The following is a 19824-nucleotide window of genomic DNA, read 5'->3' on the forward strand; positions in this document are numbered from 1 at the left end:
CAACTCAATCAAATAATTCCTAGGGCCAGAGAGATCAGGGCTCCCAGGATGATAAAAGATTTTAAATGTTCACAAAAAATATTAGGTAGTGCACTTTCATATGCCTGGTTACAATACACCAGAAAGGGTATTTGGATGAATACTCAGCATCCCTTCAAAGCTGGAAATACAAAATGGAAAAAAAGATTATTGGATTACATATTTTAAACTTCAGCTGTGTTTATTAAGCAAAAAGATTCACATAATGTATAGAGTACAAATGCAGATCACTCCTAGTGTAGACAATGCATACTTACTACTTTACATGGAGATAAAAGAAACTGCAGATACTGGAATCTGTAGTAAAAAAAAAACAAGATGACAGAAGAACTCAGCGGGTCAGGGAAATGTGAAAAACCAAGGAAGGATATGTGGCTCTGAAAGCGAGTCTGGGTGACTGTGTGGTTGAAGAGGAGGAAAGCACAAGAAGGGTCTTGACATGAAAATTTGACTATTTATTTCCCTCCACAGATACTGCCTGACCTACTGAACTTCTTCAGCATCTTGTTTTATGCTTAAATTTTTATACATTGGTTATCACATTTCAAGTAGACCTAGAGCAAAAAGCACTCTAACCTTCTGGAATGGACAATAAATTCTTCAACTTCATGAAATATGCTCTGTCATCATTTCCTGTTATCATGCTTACCTCACTTTCTTTTAGATGCCTTGCTAATAGTCAGTACTCATCTTTATCACCTGATCTGTCTTACTCCTCACTCCTCCCACTTCCCTTTCCCTTAACTCTCACCTTTCTGAGTCCCTGCTTTGTGAACTGAAAACCCTCCACTCTTCTCCTGGTTCTGAGGAAGGATTGCTGACAGGTTTCATTTTCCACAGATGCTGCTTGAATGCCAAGTTCCTTCAGCATTTCTGTTTTTGTTGCAAAATACTGCAAATGCCATTCTATTGTCTATTGAGACATGGCACGAAATAGGCCCTCCCAGCCCTTTGAGCCATGTCACCCAGCAATCCCACAATTTAATCCTAGCCTAATCATGGAACAATTTACAATAACCAATTAACCTACCAACTGGTACATCTTTGGACGGTGGGAGGACACTGAAACCCTCGCAGTCACAGGGTGAACGTACAATCTCCTTACAGGCAGTGGCGGGAATTGAATTAGGGTTGTTGGTACTGTAAAACGTTGTGCCAACTGCTACACTACCATGCCATCCATGCTGGAAACCTTAAAACAGAAAATATTGGAAGATTGACCCAAGTGTGCCCAGCATTTTCAATTTATAGTTCTTTCCAAACAGAGTTCTATTTTCACTTTAGCGCTGGTTGCAAAAGTGGCAGCAGAAGGATGTAGTAACCTAACCCAAGTTATAGCATGAAGATACTTCATAATGTTTCACACCTATATATTAAATTAGTCTATAAGTATCTAGAGACACTTTATAAATTTTTGAAAATGTAGGTTAACTTATTTAAACAAAATTACCACATGGATATTCCAAAAGAGCACTTTTAACACATTCAGAAGTTTCTCTTGGCTGTGATAGCTGCATTTACGGGTAGATAAAATGAGCAAAGTTTTGCTGTAGCAACAATGCTTTCTGAGGTTGGCAGTGAATGACTGCAGAAGCACATTTTAGCAGCTTTTTTTTACTGAATGAATGTTACTGGTAATTTTGCTTTAATTGTGCTTGTATACATTTGAAGATATTTGTGTAAGAGCAGAGTTAAAACTAGTGAAACATCAGCATCAAATTAGAAAATGATAAATTGTTAAACCTAAAAAGTGAAATTCAGAGGAATCCAGGCGGGGGCATTATTATTGACCATTTTGCTCGTCATAGTCCATTATCCTGCTAATTCTATCAGGCTCACGAATGCTAAAACAGTATTTGTGCATGGCAGTAAGGTGAACACAGCACTCATTACACAAACCCCTTGTATGAACCATTGTTCAAGGATTTAAAAAAAAGTCATGCTGCAAGCCAATCCTTCCTGCTATAAATTGATGATTAAAGCACAAATAACATTCTCAAATTACTGTGTTTATGAGAAACATGGTGCTTCGCTAGTTAGTTTCTGAATATGAGACCGTCCCTTAGTTTCAGACCACTCATTTTGATATGGCAAAATATTTTGCCTTTTTTCACATTTGAGAATACCTGGGTTTTGTGTGATTGTGGTGATTACAGGTATTAATGCATTTCTGCAGCCAGTGGAATTCTTCAGCAGATTAATGTGAATTTATTTTTAAACCATCACATTGCTTCGAACTGTTAGTGAATTGATGATATGTCATTGAGTTCATTCAGTTGCAGGAAAGCCATAATTCTATCTCAAGCCAGTCAAATTATTATGGCATTTTGTTCTGACAGCAGAGAGCTGGGTTATTTGCCATCATCTCAACATACAATGAACAGAAAATGAAAGAACAATGGCAAGATAAACTAAACTAGCAAATTTATAGTCCAAGTCTTAAGTCGCTTCCTTGAAGTGGTGGCTTCGAAGCACTTATAAGACCACGTTAAAGAAGAATGATAAAGAAAATTCCATTTTGCCCATTGAGTCTGCTCCACCATTCTATCACGGCTGATTTATTATCCCTTGCTCCCTGTTTTCCTGCCTTCTCCCCATAATGCTTGATATGCTGCTCAATCAAGAACCCATCAACCTCCACCTTAAATACACTCAATGACTTGACCTGTCAGCTGTCTGTGGCAATGAATTCTACAGGTTCATCACCCTCGAACTAAAGAAAAATTTCCACACCCCTGTTCCAAATGGATGTTCCTCTATTCTTAGGCTGTGTCCTCTGGTCCTGGACTTACCCACTATAGGAAACATCCTCTACACATCCACTCTATCTCAGCCTTTCACCATTCAATTGGTTTCAATGAGATCCCTCCCTATTCTTCTAAACTCCAGTGAGTACAAGCCCAGAACCATCAAACATTGCTTATTAGTTAATACTTTCATTCTGGAGATCATTCTCATGAACCTTCACTTGACCCTCTCCAATGCTAGCATTTCTTTTCTTTTCTTAGATAAGGGGCTCAAAACTGCTCACAACCCTCCAAGAGCAGTTTGACCAATGCCTTAAAAAGCCTCAGCATTACTTCCTTGCTTTTGTACTTCAGTCCTCTTGAAATGAAGGTCTAATGTTGCATTTGCCTCCCTACCACTGACTCAACCTGCAAGTTATCCTTTAGGGAATCCTGTATGAAGACTCCTTTGCACTTCTGATTTTTTAATTTTCTCCCCATTTAGAAAATAGTCCACACTTTTATTCCTTCTACCAAAGTACATGACCATCAACTCTCTTACACTTCTGCCGCTTCTTCGTCATTCTCCCAATCTGTCCCAAGTCTTTCTGCAGATAACCTGCTTCCTCTACACTACCTGATCCTTCATCTATCTTCATATCCTTCACAAATCTGGCCCCAAATACATCAATTCCATTAACAAAATCATTGACAAATGACATGAAAAGAAGAGGTCCCAACACTGACTCCTGCGACATATCACGAATCACCAGCAGCCAACCAGAAAAGGCCCTGTTTATTCCAACTCTTTGCCTACTGCCAATCAGCTAATCTTTTATCCATGCTAGTATCTTTCCTGTAATACCTTGGGCTCTTATCTTGTTAAGCAGTCTCATGTGCGGCTCCTTGTTAAAAGCCTTTTGAAATCCTTAATAATAAACTAACATCTTTCTAACCGCAAAAGCCAGGATAACTGGTCTATAATTTCCTTTATCCTCCCTTCCTCCCTTCTTAAATGGTGGAGTGGCATTTGAGATTTTCCAGTCCCAGACATCCCACCCTGCAAAAACTCATATCAGGGAGGTAGCACCATCAATTTGCGGGAGACTTCCGGGAGAGGTGGGATGTCTGCAATAGCGTAGCTCCTTAGCAGCTGGCCAGCTAGTTTAAATAACGTTAGCTATGCTAATGAACGAATGACACCTGTTAAACTCACCTCAACACGTCTTTTACAGTCTTAACCCACCATGGGCAATAGAAAAGTCACTGTTGCAAACAGTGCAGCGAGCAACACTGTCATTATTTTGACCCCTATAAGGCAGGGGTACACTTGAGGGTAGTCTGGGGTGACATACACTTTATACATTTTTTTGGAACACTCTACCACTCTGACTTTTTTTGGAACTCCCTCGCTGTCTCGCTCGTGGTTGCTCTCACTCACGCTAGCTCTCTTGTGCTTGCTTTCTCGCTCTCTCGCGCGCGCTTGCTTTCTCACTCTCGCACTTGCTTTCTCACCGTCGCTCTCTCTCGCACTTGCTTTCTTGCTCTCACTCTCTCGCGCTTGCTTTCTCGCTCTCTCTCTTGTGCTTGCTTTCTCGCTCTTGCTCTCTCTTGTGCTTGCTTTCTCACTCTTGCTCTCGCTCTCGCTTGCTTTCTCACTCTTGCTCTCGCTCTCTCGCGCTTGCTTTCTCGCTCTCACTCTCACTCTCTCTCGCGCTTGTTTTCTCGCTCTCTCATGCTCGTTCTCACTCACGCTTGCTTTCTTGCTCCTGTGTTCGCTCTCTCGCACGCGTTCTCTCATGCTCGCTCTCAAAAAAATCAATTTCCGGGACATTGCGGGCATCAGGGAGCCACTATTAATTTGTGGGAGACTCCCGGAACTTCCGGGAGAGGTGGGATGTCTGCAGTCCTCTGGAACCATTCCAGAATCTAGTGATTCTTGAAAGATGATTACTAATGCCTCCACAATCTCTCCAGCTACCTCTTTCAGAACCCTGGGGTGTAGTCCACCTGACCCAGGTGACCTACCTATCTTCAGACTTTTCAGCTTCCTAAGCACCTTCTCCTTAGTAACAACAAAGACACTCACTTCTGCCCCCAACACTTGAATTTCTGGCAAAATGGCTCATGTCTTCGACAGTGAAGACTGATGCAAAATACTTAAGTTTGTCCCACATTACTACCATTCCAGCGTCATTTTCCAGCAGTCCGATATCCTCTCGTCTCTCTTTTACTCTTCATATATCTGAAAAAACCTTACCTTCTTTTATATTGTTAGCTAGTTTACCTTTGTATTTCATCTTTTCTCTCTTAATGGATTTTTAGTTGCCTTCCATTGGTTTCTAAAAGCTTCCCAATTCTCTACCTTCCCACTATTTCAGGTGAGTTGCTAAATTTATTACATGAAAAGGATTAAATAAACAGGTTTTCGTACCATTTAGAAAAGTCTCTTCTAATGCGTTTCTGCTACTAGAAGAGATATTCTAAGATAGTTATTTGCGTACAAATTTAAAAATAAACAGTGAGAAAAAAAGTACAAAGATAAAAATTTCATCAAGCATTCTTACAAAAGCAGTACTTTGAACACCCATCCACTGCTGTGCAGCAAAATGGTGCATGCCTATTAGAAAAAAACTGGCATTTTCACTGCAATCCAATACTTTCAATCATTTTTTCAGGCAGGTTGAACAAGGCAACATTCTCCTGTGCTGCAATGAATGATAGACAATAAATTTGCAATTTGTTGTTTTTGTCCTAATACAATTTATTCAAAGAATAATGAATTCTATGTGCCTCATTTTGGGAAACTTTCCACTGACCAAATAACAGCAAAAAGAAAATGGTTTTATTTGGGCAGGTAATTCATTATATATGTAAAAATGAAATGTAGCCAGTTTCAGAATCAACTGGGCAGAAGTAATTATGTAGCTTCAGAAAGTACATGTGAGATTCATGTTATAATAGAGATTTATCTGCTCAACTGCATGTCTAACAAAGAATAATACTATTTCCTAATGTGTGTCAGTGTTGTATGCTTGCTCACACTGGTATGGCTCTTCTGTACCGCAGGGCTTTTATTTGAATTTTTTTCCCCACAAAAGTTGTCTACTGGATAATAGGATATTTAGGGAAATTCTTATTATAATGTAATTTATTCCATTTAAATTTGCTCATCACCCTGAAATTTGTCTTTATATAACATTTTTAATATTGCAATACAGCTCAAAGAAGTAGGTATAGACAAGCATCTAGATAGAGAAAGCAGAGAGGGAGGTGAAGAAATCCAGACAAAATTCAAACGCTTTGTCAGCTGTAGTCCAGGCCAGCAATGATTCAACAATTAAAACTGAGAGTACACAAGATCAGAGTTGGAAGAAGGCAGATGTACCTCAAATTATGGGTGAACAGAATTTGATGTGAAGTGGTCGGTAGTGAGCAGAATTTTCAATGACTTCAAGTTTACAGAGGGCAGAAAGTTGGATGTGAACTAGAACTTTCATAATCTAGAAGTAGCAAAGACAGGGATGAGAATTTTAGCAGAAGGTATGCTGAAGTAGAGTTAAACTGAACAAAACAGTGCAACCAGCAGCTTGTACATACATTTCAGCCAGTGGTATTAATACAACATGATAATTACAACAAAGTCAGGTACACTCAGGACTGTTTTCATTTTCATCTAATACCAGGTTAAAATGTATTGCTTACCTCCCTCATGATTTACTATGAGCTGTGATGTCATTTCTTATAAATAAAGCCATTGTTGCTTAATACGTGAAAACTCACTGTAATGAATCACCCTAGTTTAAAGAAGCTGAAGGGGGTTGTACACTACAGTGGTTCCCAAGGGTCATTCAGTTCAACATTAAAAACTATAAAGAATACAAACCAATTTTCATGCAGGTGTCTGCAAGATGAGCACAGTCCAAACTGGAGTAGAATACCTCTTAAATACAAACGTTTGTACGTCACATGCAGGAAGCAGGGTCAAATCAAACTCTCGTACACCCAGCTGCAGAACTCATGTGTTCATATACAAATCAAAGATGCGTACCTACAGTACATCTAGTCCACAACAACAACTGGAGGCACACCCGTTCTCAAAAATGCTCTCAAGGATACTCTCTCTTTTCTACACATAGGTCACCTTTCTCTTAGCATTGAGACTTTGATTAATCCACTAATTACCAATGCCAAATCCTGTATCAAAATGCATTGTTAAGGCAGGAAAAAGTAAAATTGGTGTATTTGCACCTAGCTGTAGTTGTTAACAAAAAAAAACTGAGTAATTCCCAACCATTTTAGTTAGCATTACTATTAAATACCTGGATATTTTTTTTTTAAAGAGTGTGCATACGAGAACAATCTAACTATAATAATTTTCCCTTGGGTCGAGATACTTAGGAGACACAGTGAAAAGTACATGAACACATAAGAGCAAACATCACACTCCATATCACCTCTGCATAAGCATTCAAATAGGTGATCTTGTCTGTGTACCTCAAGTAATGATGGGTCCTTGTATGAATTGACGTGCAAAATCAAATTCTCAGAAAAAGAAAAAAGGGAAAATAAAAAACTTAAATCAACATAAAATCACATATTCTAAAAGAGAAATGCATTTAAAATAATTCAACCACTTTAATTCTACAGTGAATATGAGATAAAATAAATAAATAGCATGCTACCTTTCTTCACAGGATTGCAGCAAAATTTTGTGTTTATTCTTAGAGCAGAACTATTCCTCTGAATCTGGTATTAATAAGTGATTTATTTTGCGGTGTATTACATTCAAAATTAATGGCCTAGCATGATATGTTAACATAATCAATTTCACATACAAGTGAAATTTAAAGAATACATTTTATACCACGAGTGGGGATGTTAATGCTGGATAATCCAGTCTTTTGAACTCCTGTCAAAGAGGAAATAGTAATTATCCAGACAGCCTCAATCCTGGGTCATGTACAGGATACAAGTTATTATCGTGAAAACATGGCCTCCATTCTGGGTCAATCATAGCCCATCAGTCATTACCCAACAGCATAGCTTAAATGCCAACAAGCTTGTAATTAGCCTGACAACACAGCCTAGATTCTATGCAGAATCACAAATCATTGTCAGTCTCAAGTCAGCTTTTGGACCACTGTTATTATTCTTACAAGACAGCTAAAATTGAGATTAGTTTCATACAGCTCATCTGTTATGCTGACAAAATCTTAATCCATGGAAATGCACCAGACACTCATTATCCTCACAGTGTAGCTGTCACCCACTTCAAACAGGAACCTAATTATTTTGCCAACATTGCCTCAATCGCTTGAGAAATAACCCAAATAACCAGAATATAAGCTAATGTATTCTTTCAACTTGGCAACTCACACAAAATGCTGGAGGAACTCAGCAGGTCAGGCAGCATTTATGAAAGTGAATAAACAGTCAACGTTTCAGGCCGAGATCCTTTATCAGGACTGGAGAGGAAAGGGGAAGATTCCAGAATAAAAAGGTGGGCAGAGAGGAAGGAGGACAAACTAGAAGGTGATAGGTGAAACCAGGCGGGTGCGAAAGGTAAAGGGCTGGAAAAGAACTTTACACCTAGCTCGTTCTTCTCTATCGCTAAATGCATCAAAGGCACAAATCAACAAGTTATCTCATTTATACAACTGTTCTTCATTTACAAGCGGAGATCACCAATAGCAGTGGGATGTTTTCCATGCAGGGTATCACCAGCTTCTGAATTCACCCAAAGTGAATTGCCCATAATTTTCAGGAGGTGGAGGAAATCTCTGATTCCTGTTCTGATCAACAAAGCCAATGGCAGCATTCCAGGAAAAACTGTAGTTCCCAACACAAATCCCAACTTCTAGAAATCAACATTTCAAACAAACCCATATGTGGATTTAATCATCTAACAGTGCCCAAACTTAACAAAATCAAAAATCATTCCCAACTTTTGAATCCATACTATTATATTTACAAAACATTGAGTTCCCAATTAAGTCTATACAACTCAATAGCTATGCCCCACCAGCCTTTGTAAGTGAAACAGGAAGGAAAACGATTCCAAATTATAAATTTAGTAACTTTGAAGTTTCTCGTACACAAATCTCATCTTGATCATGACTCCACCTTACCTCAACTAATTCTTCAGACATGTCTCAGCTAATCTTTTCAGCCCTTCAATACCAGACGATGCACTTCCTTTCCCCACTGCACTACCAGTTGCTTTGTTATTTATACTTTCCCAAACCACTGTCGTGCTCCTTTTTCTCAGCCTTGAAAGTTCTCAGAATATATATTTGTAACACTAATTTCAGACATTATATTTAATGCAATCTTCATTTTCATAGCTACAGTGCCTATAAAAAGTATTCAGCCCCTTGGAAGTTTTTCAAGTTTTATTCTTTCACAACATTTAATCACAGTGGATTTACTTTGTCATTTTTGTAACTGATCAACAGAGGAAAGGCTCATGTCAAAGTGAAAACAGATCTCTACAAAGTGAACTAAATTAATTACAAATATAAAACACAAAATAATTGATTGCATCAGTATTCACCCTCCTTTAATAAATCATCACTGCACCAAATCATCACTGGTGCAGCCAACTGGTTTTAGAAGTCACATAATTAGTTAAACGGAAATCTTTTTTGGAGACCTGGGTGCAGTCAAGGTTTTCCAATTGACAAGTAAAAATACACCTGTATCTGGAAGGTCCAATTGCTGATGAGTCAGTATCCTGGCAAAAACTACAACATGAAGACAAAAGAACACTCCAAGCAATTCCGCAAAAAGGTTATTGAAAAGCACCAGTCAGGAGATGGATACAAGACAATTTCCAAGTCAATGAAAATTAAGTCAATCATCAAGAAATGGAAAGAATATGCCACAACTGTAAATCTGCCCAGAGCAGGCCATCCTCAAATACTGAGTGACCGTGCAAGAAGGGGACCGTGCAAGAGGGAGGCCAACAAGAGACCTATGACAACTCTGGAGGAATTACAAGCTCAGTAGCTGAGATGGGAGAGACTTCATATACAACTGTTGCCCGGGTGCTTCACCAGTCACAGATTTATGGCAGAGTAGCAAAGGGAAAGCCACTGCTGAAGAAGACCATCAGACTAAACGTGTTAGCCAAACACTGCACATCATCAAAAATACACCACTCCTACCCTGAAGCATGGTGGTCACGGAAATCCTGGAGAAAAACCTGATGCAGTCTGCAAGAGAACTGCGACTTGGGAGATTTCTTTTTCAGCAAGACAAAGACCCTAAGCATAAAGCCAAAGCTACATACAAATGGTTTAGAAACGGCAGTTAATGTCCTGGAGTGGCTAAGTCAGAGTCCAGACCTCAATTCAATTGAGAATTTGTGGCTGGACATGAAAAGGGCTGTTCACTCATGATATCCGTACAATCTGACAGAGCTTGAGCAGTTTTGTAAAGAAGAAATGGGGAAAAATGCAGTGTTTAGATATGCAAAGCTGATAGAGACCTATGCACACAGACTCGAGGCTGTAATTGCTGCCAAAGGTGCATCTACTAAATAGTGACTTGAAGGTGGTGAACATTACGTAATTATTTTGTGTTTTATATTTGTAATTAATTTCGATCTCTTTGACACGAAAGAGTCTTTTTCTGTTGATCAGTGTCAAAAAAAGCTAAATTTAATCCACTCTGATTCAATGTTGTAAAACAATAAAACATGAAAACTTCCAAGGGGCTTGAATACTTTTTATAGGCACTGGATAGGTTCAATTTAAGACTACTATTCAGTGCATGGACCATCAAAATGTTGAAGATTCAGAGGTGGCTTGGCAAGTTCAACCTATAGTGATTGTGACGAAAAACTGCTCTACAGCCTCACGCATTGTGTTCCATTTCAAAACACTTGACTCCTTTTCATAATGAGCTGAGGGATATGTCCAGAACTTAAAAGGCATTAAATTAAATGAGGAAAACTGGCTAACAAAAATTAGAAAAAGGAAAACATTTGTTTTGTACCAGCTTAGTCAGAAAGAAATGAATATTGGAATTTTTTTTTTCTACCTTGTTTCGTAGCGAGAATGTCCCAGGCGACCTAGCAAACAAGAATCGGTTCTTCACTTTTAGTTTACCAAGGTTTGCCACAATCAGCTGGTTCGATTTGGAGCTTTCTGGAATCAGGAGAACTGGTGCACCAGCCTCGATGTCAAGCAGGATTCGAGAGCCCCTCTGTGCCTTATCTCGCACCTAGATTCCTCAAAGCAAGAAGGGACGGAGAAGAAAATAATTAGTGACTGCTTGAAACAAACACTTAAAATACTGCAAATTTAGATTAGTAAGTGCCTTGGAAAAGGAAAGACAAGTTTGCATTCTAGGTATAAGCCTTTATAATAAATTCTAATGTATTTCTGTATTTTCCTGCAAGTGCCTGCAAGAAAATGAATCTCAGGGTATTATATGGCAATATATACACAGTTTAATAATAAATTTACTTTAACTTTGAACCTTACAATTAGCAAGACCTATGATTAGATTTCAATTACCTTGATCTAAGAGGTCCGAACTACAAACTGTTCTTGCCACTGTGGCATTTTTACAGAACTGTCTAAAACCTGCTTAAGGACTCTTATTTGTCTTGGATCTTCCTCATCTTTACTGGCTTTTCAAGACCTATATCTCAGCAAGGAATTCTATTGCTTTCCTCTATTGGCAGGCCATGTTGAAACAAAGAAGCCCAACGCCCCACCCCTATCATTTTACTTGTAGTAGCGTGATCACTCGAGTTGAGTATAATGTTTTTATAAGGAGTTGTCTACTGGTGAGAAAAAAAGAACTCTTGATGGAATACTTTACAACGACTTTCTTAATCTTGTAAAGACTCATTTCAGTATCCATTTCTCCTCTAGACAGCTTCAGACTTTTTGACTTTATTGCTCAATTATAAATGTGTCAAGTATATGGTCATTCATTTTTGTAGAAGGAATAAAAGCACACACTATTTTCTAAATGGGCAGTGAATTCAGAAATTGGAGGTGCAAAGGGACTTAGGAGCCCGAGTGCAGAATTGCCTAAAGGTTAAATTGCAGGTTGAGTCAGTAATAAGGAAGACAAATGCAATGTTTCCAGAAGAGTAAAATATAAAAGGAGGATGCAATGCTGAGGCTTTATAATGCATTGTTCAGTCAGTCTTTGAAGTATTGTTAGCAGTTTAGGGCACCCGATGTACGAAAGGATGTTTTGGCATGAAAAAGGGTCCAGAGGAGGTTTACAAGAATAATCCTGAGAATGAAAGAGTTTATATATGAAGAGTATTTGATGCTCTGGGCCTGTACTCACTAGAATTTAGACGATTAAGGGGGAATCTCATTGAAGCCAACAGAATATTGAAATACCTACACAGAGAGGAAGTGGAGAGGATGTTTCCTTATCATGGGAGAGTCTTGGACCAGGGGGCACAGCCTCAGAATAGAAGGATGTCTCTTTAGAATAGCTATGTGGAAGAATTTCTTTAGCCAGAGGGTTTTGAATCTGTGGAATTCATTGCCAGAGAAACTATGGAGGCTAAGTCATTAGATATAGTTGATAGTAAGGGTGTCAAAGGTTGCAGGAAGAAGCCAGGAGAATGGGGTTGACAGGGAAAATACAATAGCCATAATCAAATGGCCTAGCAGTCTCAATGGACCAAATGGCCTAATTCTGCTCCCATGTCTTATGTTCTTATGGAATTTGCTGCTGTCATAAAAACAGAAAAAAAAACACAGAAGATTATGGAAATATCCAGGACAGACAGCAACTGAGGACACAAACAGAGTTGCAATTTCATATCAATAATCTTTCATCAGAATTTGGAAAAGTTAGAAATCAAAGATGTTTTGAGTTGCATGGTGGTGAGAATGAAGGCAATATTTATAATAAGGAGATTAACTGACCAGCAGTAGTAGAGCAGCCAAGGCAGAGAAAGTGGGTCTCTTGTGGTTGATCTCTGAGGCACAGTGCTAACAAAGCAATGCTGGAACTATGCTGTATATTCTATATCTCTATAACTGGAAGATACAAAACACTACAACTGCTTTAATGAAATAAAAGTTAATGTTGGTGTACCAAGCAGGCCAAACAACATTTGTAGAGAGAGAGAAAAGCAGAGTTGATATATGTTGATGATCTTTTGTCATCAGAAGCAACTAGCTCTGATTCAAACAAGAAAAGTCGGCCGTTTGAATTCAATGTTTATTCTCGAGGCATGCCAGAATCCACATTCAATGCATCATCCGTCTTCATTTCCTGCAACTGACAATGCAGTGCCACCATGAGGCAACTGTCCCTCCCCTCTCACTTCAGCATTTCAAAATGTCTTAACCTTCTGCTATTCTGCTGTTTACCATCAACCGTTCACCTTGTTATGGTACCTCATCATGTAAGAGGTATCCTTTTATTTCCTTTCCCAACATCTAGGAATCTCAAGCATGAGAAACATTACTTCACTCAGGTTGCTTCAATTTAGTGCATTTAATCTTCCACAATGGGAAAACCACAACATTTCATTCAACGATGAAGAACAATCTTGATCTCCTAGCTGCCGCCTGACACTAAGTCTCCATTGCACATCCACTTTGATTTCCTTTGTCCTTGCCTTCTTACACAGGTAGAAAATAAACACTAAAAACACCAGAGCATCTTCCGACTTCTGTGACTAAAATAGCTTCACTACCATTCTTCAGCTGACACATATACCCGCCTCGGTCTCCACCTATGATATATACTCTCCCATTTCCCTCTTCACCTCAATCTAAAACATGTTTAATTTCTAACTCTTCCAAACTCAGGTGATGAATAATTAATCTACACACCTGATGCCTGACCTACTGAGTAATTCGAGCATTTTCTGTTTTTATTTCAGACTCTCTTTGGCAGTTTTTGGTGCTCACATAGGAATTGCTCTTAATGACAGTACATTTTAAATTATGCTGAATTAGTTGTTTTCTTGTTGCTATACATAGTCATATAATTATGTTACACAAGAAAATGTATTGCTCATTGTGATTATCAGTCTCTAGAAGTATTTCTGGACTAAAATTGTAATTTGTAAAAGAGCAGATGGTTCAGTATTGGAGACAACGTCAAGTCACTTTCATTGCAACTCTGCTCCTGTATCCTATTTATGAATGGCCAGAACCAACATAGAAAAACTTCAGGTGTTGCCCTTTGGGTCATGGCTCAAAGGCACCACCTGTGGCTGTTTAAGCAACATGACTCATTCTGTAGTTGCAGTTTTTCATTCCATATTGTTCAATAGTGGAGATACAAGACTTGACAATATAGAGAAAACTTCACCTTGAATTCAGTACATTTTAAGCAGAGACAATGGTTGGTGAAGATGATCAGATTATGCATCTCTTTTGACTGGCTATGATTGCTCTTCAAATTCTGTAGGCGCTCTAGCCAATAAGTTCACAAATAACCTCACAACAGATGGGTGTACATGCCAAAAATACTAACTGACTACACAGCTGAAACTAGAATGTGTTGCAAAGCAGTTGAAGCATAAATGGCTGTGACAACATAAATTGAGCCACAGGTTCCTTCCCTCCACCCCCCCCCACAAGGAGATTGTTCAGAATAATTTTTATTCAACGCCAACAGTTGAACATGAACTGATATTTTCAATTTCACCTTTATTGTTGCTCTTTTTCCAACTATAATAAAATTTGTTTAAGAATAGCTTTGTGGATTTATCTGTAGGTTTAAACATTTTATTCTGAAAATGCCTTTGTCATACCAACAAAGACATAAATCATTTTCTGCTTACACTGTGTGCTTCTGTACTATTTATCTCTATATTTCTGATTTCTGAACATTATCACTCACTTTAAGGTCCTCCTAGATATGAATTTCAAACTTAAATATCCAGCATGCAAACTCATTTAAAATAATGAAAAACAAGCAATGAATTTCAAATACATTCAAATGTTTCTACACTCAAATTCAATTAATTGTAACAGTCAATTACCACCTCTCTATTCAAGATCTTCATTTTCCCTCACACTGCATACCAAGTCTCCTTTCCCATTAATCGTATATGTTGCAAAAAGTATAAGGCAAAACATACCATTAAAAAATTAGTTTGAAACATTTTTATTGAAAATTGCTTCAGATTACTAACCCATAAAAAAATGAAAATGCTAGAAAAGCATTCAAACAAAATTAATGTTTTTGTAGTAAAAATAAATTATAAATTCTACAAATGGAACCTTTCACTAAAGGATTCATATTCAAAATAGTATCCAAGAAATCAGACTCTTGCATATATGGAAACTTAGATAAGTATTTTTGTAAAAAATATCTAACCTGAAGATATTGCAGTAAGTGTGTCTGAGAGAGAGAATATTTGCTAATTAACTCTTCAAAAGTCATCAATCAACCATCACAAAATAAATCTACAAAAAAACAGATCCCCTTATTTCTCCATAAGAGAAAAATGGGATTGATTATTGAAGGTTTAAATAGAAAATTTCGATATAAAGAGCTGGACAATTTAAATTGTTTAAAATTAAAAGAGTTGCGAAACTGAAACCAAATCCGTAAGGACTGTTTAATAACAGGGTAGAAATTTAAATTTGGAATCTTAGCAAGTTGTAAAGGTAATGGAGCTCCTAATAATGAGGTTAAATGAAATTTTTTGATAGCTTTTAATTCCAAATCAATCCAAGCTGGTTTTTGGCTCTTGTCGAGCCAATATAGCCAAAAACATAATTGTCGAATATTAACAGCCCAATAATACAATCTTAAATTAGGTAGTGCAAGTCCACCATCTTTTTTAGATTTTTGCAAATGATACTTATTAATTCTTGGTTTTTTATTATTCCAAATAAAGGACAAAATAATAGAATCAATTTGATCAAAAATTTTTTTAGTTAAAAAGATAGATATATTTTGAAAACTATATAAAAATCTAGGTAAAATCATCATTTTCATGGCTTGAATACGACCTATTAAAGAAAGTGTAAGTGGGTTCCATCTAGAAAATAATTGTTTCATAGAGTCCATTAAAGGAACTACATTAGCTTTATAAAGATCTTTATATTTTTAGTAATGATAATACCTAAATATTTAAAAGAATTCACAATTCTAAATGGAATATTGTTATATATAAAAACAGGAGCATTTAACGGGAACAATTCACTTTTATTTAAATTAAGTTTATATCCAGAAAATTTTCCAATATCATTTAATATTTCCAAAAGATTAGGAATAGATTCTTCAGGGTTCGAAATATAAACCAAAAGATCAACTGCATAAAGAGAAATCTTATGTATGGTCCCATTTATAGATACCATGAATATTTTTAGCTTCACCGAGTATTTTAGCTAAAGGTTCCAATACAAGATTAAATAATAAAGGACTTAATGGACATCCCTGACTAGTACCTCGTGAGACTGACAAAAAAAAGGGACCCGAAATTATTAGTAATAACAGTAGCAATAGGATTCTTATAGATCATTTGAATCCACTTATTAAAATTATTACCAAAGCCAAATTTTTCTATACATTAAACAGATATGTCCATTCAACTCTGTCAAATGCCTTTTCTGCATCAAAAGAAATAACACATTGGGGTACCTTGGTTAGTGATGAGTATATAATGTTCATCTCCGAACATTGGAGAAAGAGTAACGGCCTTTAATAAAGCCTGTTTGATCCGTAGAGATGAGTTTAGTTAAAATATTTTCCAAACAGTTAGCCATTATCTTAGAAAGAATTTTTGCATCCACATTTGATAATGAAATAGGTCTATATGATGAACATTCAGTAGGATCTTTATCTTTCTTAAGAATTAAGGAAACAGAAGCTTCATAAAAAGGAGGTAAATTACCCTTCTCAAAAGATTCATGAAATATTTCCAAAAGATATGGAGAAAGTATTTAAAAAAATTTTTTGTAAAATCCTATCGAATAACCGTCAAGTCCAGGAGCTTTACCTGAGTGTATTGACAACATAGCTTTCTGAATTTCATGCTCAGTAATTGGAGCATCAAGGATCTGTTGATCTTCAACAGTAATTTGAGGAAATTTAATCTTATGTAAAAAAAGCCTTAATTTTGGAGGAATCTGCAGGAGATTAAGATTTATAAAGATCAGAATAAAAATCCTGAAAAATATTATTAATGTCTTCATGATTACTTACTATATCATGAAGATAACCTCTCACTAAAGATTAAACAAGATTGGGAGAGAGAACTTAATATGACCTTTGTTAATGAAGATTGGTTGCGAGTTCTGAAAATGGTCAATTCTTCTTCGATATGTGCCAATCACTGTTAATTCAATTTAAAATTGTTCACCATTATTATTTAACAAAGAGACTATCCAAAATATTTCCTAATATAGACAACTATTGTGATAGGTGTAAAACTGAAGTAGCCATTTTGTCACATATGTTTTGGTCATGTTCTTCATTAAAATCTTTTTGGAAATCTTTATTTTCTACAATTTCTAAAGCTCTGTAAATTAATTTACAACCTAATACATTGACTTCTCTATTTGGAATAGTTCCGCATCACATTCAGGGTATTTCATCTTCAGACCACCATGTAATTGCATTTGTTACATTGTTAGCAAGAAGGGCTATTTTATTGAAATGGAAAGATACCTCTGTCCCTACATTAATTCAATGGTTTTCTCAAGTAATGTTATGTCTTAGTTTGGAAAAAATTTGAAGTAGAACTTTTGATACTCGATTTGATTTTGAAAGAAGATGGGGCTCTTTTGCCAAATATTATCATTTAATTTGAATTAATTTATATGGTTTCCTTCCAATCTTATTTTATATATATATGTGAATTGGTGGTTGACGATTTTTCTTCTTTATATATAAAGATGACTGTAAGACGTATTGCTCCAGGAGTTGGTTCCTAATGGGTTTCTCCCCCTCTTTCTTTCTTTTTACTTTCTCTTGTAGTTAGTGGTTTTTTTTTCTTTTAGTTAGTTAGGGTTCTCCTTTTTCCTTTTCTTTATAAAAAATATTTTTTTTCATTATCATATATTATTCTTTTTTGCTAGTTTTTTTCTTCAGCTTTATTAACTGTACATATATCAATCAATTTGTTGAAGTCTTGTATCATTTTATAGCTGTAGAATATTATGTATCAATAAAAAGATTTTAAAAATGAAATGTTTTTGTATTCAGAATGTCAAAATATACACTTCCTTCAGAGACTCAAACATGTTCTGATTTTTTTGTGCAAACAATGTACATTTCACCTACACTAGAGACAAACTAGTAGCTTAAAAGACATTCTCATCCACTTTTTCCACAATTTGAAATTGATGACTTAGGAACAAGAAAAAGGAGTAACCCTGCTTCTTCATTTAATGAGTTCATTGCTGATCAGTATCCGTTGAGAGTTCTGCTGTCAGAACTCGGAGGCCAATGTTAGGTTGTCTTTAAAGAAGGTGAACCCTCGCAAGATGGAAGGCCCCGAGGGAGTACCTGGTAAGGCTCTGAAAACTTGAGCCAACCAACTGACAGGAGTATTCAAGGACATTTTCAACTTCTCACTTCTACGGGTGGAAGTTCCCACTTGCTTCAAAAAGACAATAATTATACCAGTGCCTACGAAGAATAATGTGAGCTGCCTTAATAACTATCACCCTGTAGCACTCACATCTACTGTGATGAAATGCTTTGAGAGGTTGGTCATGACTAGACTGAACTCCTGCCCCAGCAAGGAACTGGACCTACTGAAATTTGCCTGTCGCTACAACAGGTCAACGGCAGATGTAACCTCAATGGCTATTCACACAGCCTTAGATCACCTGGACAATGATCCTGATTCTCATCCTGATCCAACCTTGGCCTCAAAACTACTTTTTCACTTTCTCCCCAGACTTGCGCACTCCCTTATAGTTTAAGTAATAAGCACAAGAGATTCTGCAGATCTGGAAATCCAGAGAACTGCACACAAAAATGCTGGAGGTACTCGCAGGTCAAGTAGCATCTAAAGAAACAAACAGTTGGTGTTTTGGGCCGAGACCTTTCAGCAAGACTAGTACTTTAAATAACTGTTAATTCCTTGAATATATTTGATTATGCACAATGCAGCTAATAGAGGTGCTACTTCAATGCACCAGAGACCTGGGTTCAATCCTGAACTATCCCACTAATCAATCCAGTGAACACTGCCTGCATCACCATCAATGCAAGCTCTTCCTGCTTTAAGTATAGAGACTCAGAAGGATGCATTGGTTGGTTCTCATGATTGCTTTGTAAAGTTACATCATACCTCTCACAACAAAGGACAACATCTCCATATCCTTCCTAGTTATTTTCAGTACTTGCCCACTAACTTTCTGCGATTCATGTACTTGGTACCCTATTCCATTTAAATAGTAACTTGTTTTTTTTCAATTTCTTTCCAAAGTGGATAACCTCTCACTTTCTCATATTTTGTTCCATCTGGTGACTTCATCTTCCTCAGCTTCATCTACCATACATCTCCTTCCAGACTCTGGGCAATCCTCAATTTGTTAACTCACCTATCTTGCATAATCAGCAAATGCAGCTACAGCTCATTTAATCCCTTCATCCAAGATTATAAATAGCTGAGGACACATCTCTGACTGTCATTAGGAGTTAAAACAGAAGTTATCTATGCATGAGTCACTGATGCAGCTCTGTACTTTCAAATGTTGTCAAGTGGAGTACATAAGGATGAATCCAATACTAGCTGGTTACTGTTTAATCAACAACACATTAGCATTTTAAACAGCTGAGCAGGAAATCAAACAGACAAGCGACTGCAACTTGCCAAAAAACTCAACATTTTAAAATCATCACAGCTTTTCAATTTAGCACCATTTTAAGTGTTACTTTTAATTAACAGTAAAGTCTGCTAAGAAGCAATTAAGTTGGCTGATTTTTACTGTATATGGCCAGACACAATAACTGAATGTACTAGTACAAATTACAATATGGTAGCTTTACACACAGGCTAATTTAAAGGGACTATTCAGAGTTCAGAGAGCACAAGCAGCATAATACAGCACATCAGAATGCTGATTACCTTTGGCTTCACCATGAA

The 19824-nt window shown here is 37.0% G+C and overlaps 1 protein-coding gene across 3 annotated transcripts in view; it reads right to left on the reverse strand.

Moving 5' to 3' along the window:
* The window catches only part of vps13d (vacuolar protein sorting 13 homolog D), a 323941-nt gene that overhangs the window by 194225 nt on the left and 109892 nt on the right, over window positions 1–19824 (reverse strand). For all 3 annotated transcript variants that reach the window (XM_063033119.1, XM_063033121.1, XM_063033120.1), the window contains exon 24: window positions 10812–10994. In XM_063033119.1, coding sequence (XP_062889189.1) covers window positions 10812–10994 — 183 coding nt within the window. The remainder of the gene's footprint in view (window positions 1–10811; window positions 10995–19824) is intronic.

The sequence above is a fragment of the Mobula hypostoma genome, chromosome 25, assembly GCF_963921235.1.
Source record: "Mobula hypostoma chromosome 25, sMobHyp1.1, whole genome shotgun sequence".
Classification (NCBI taxonomy): Eukaryota; Metazoa; Chordata; class Chondrichthyes; order Myliobatiformes; family Myliobatidae; genus Mobula; species Mobula hypostoma.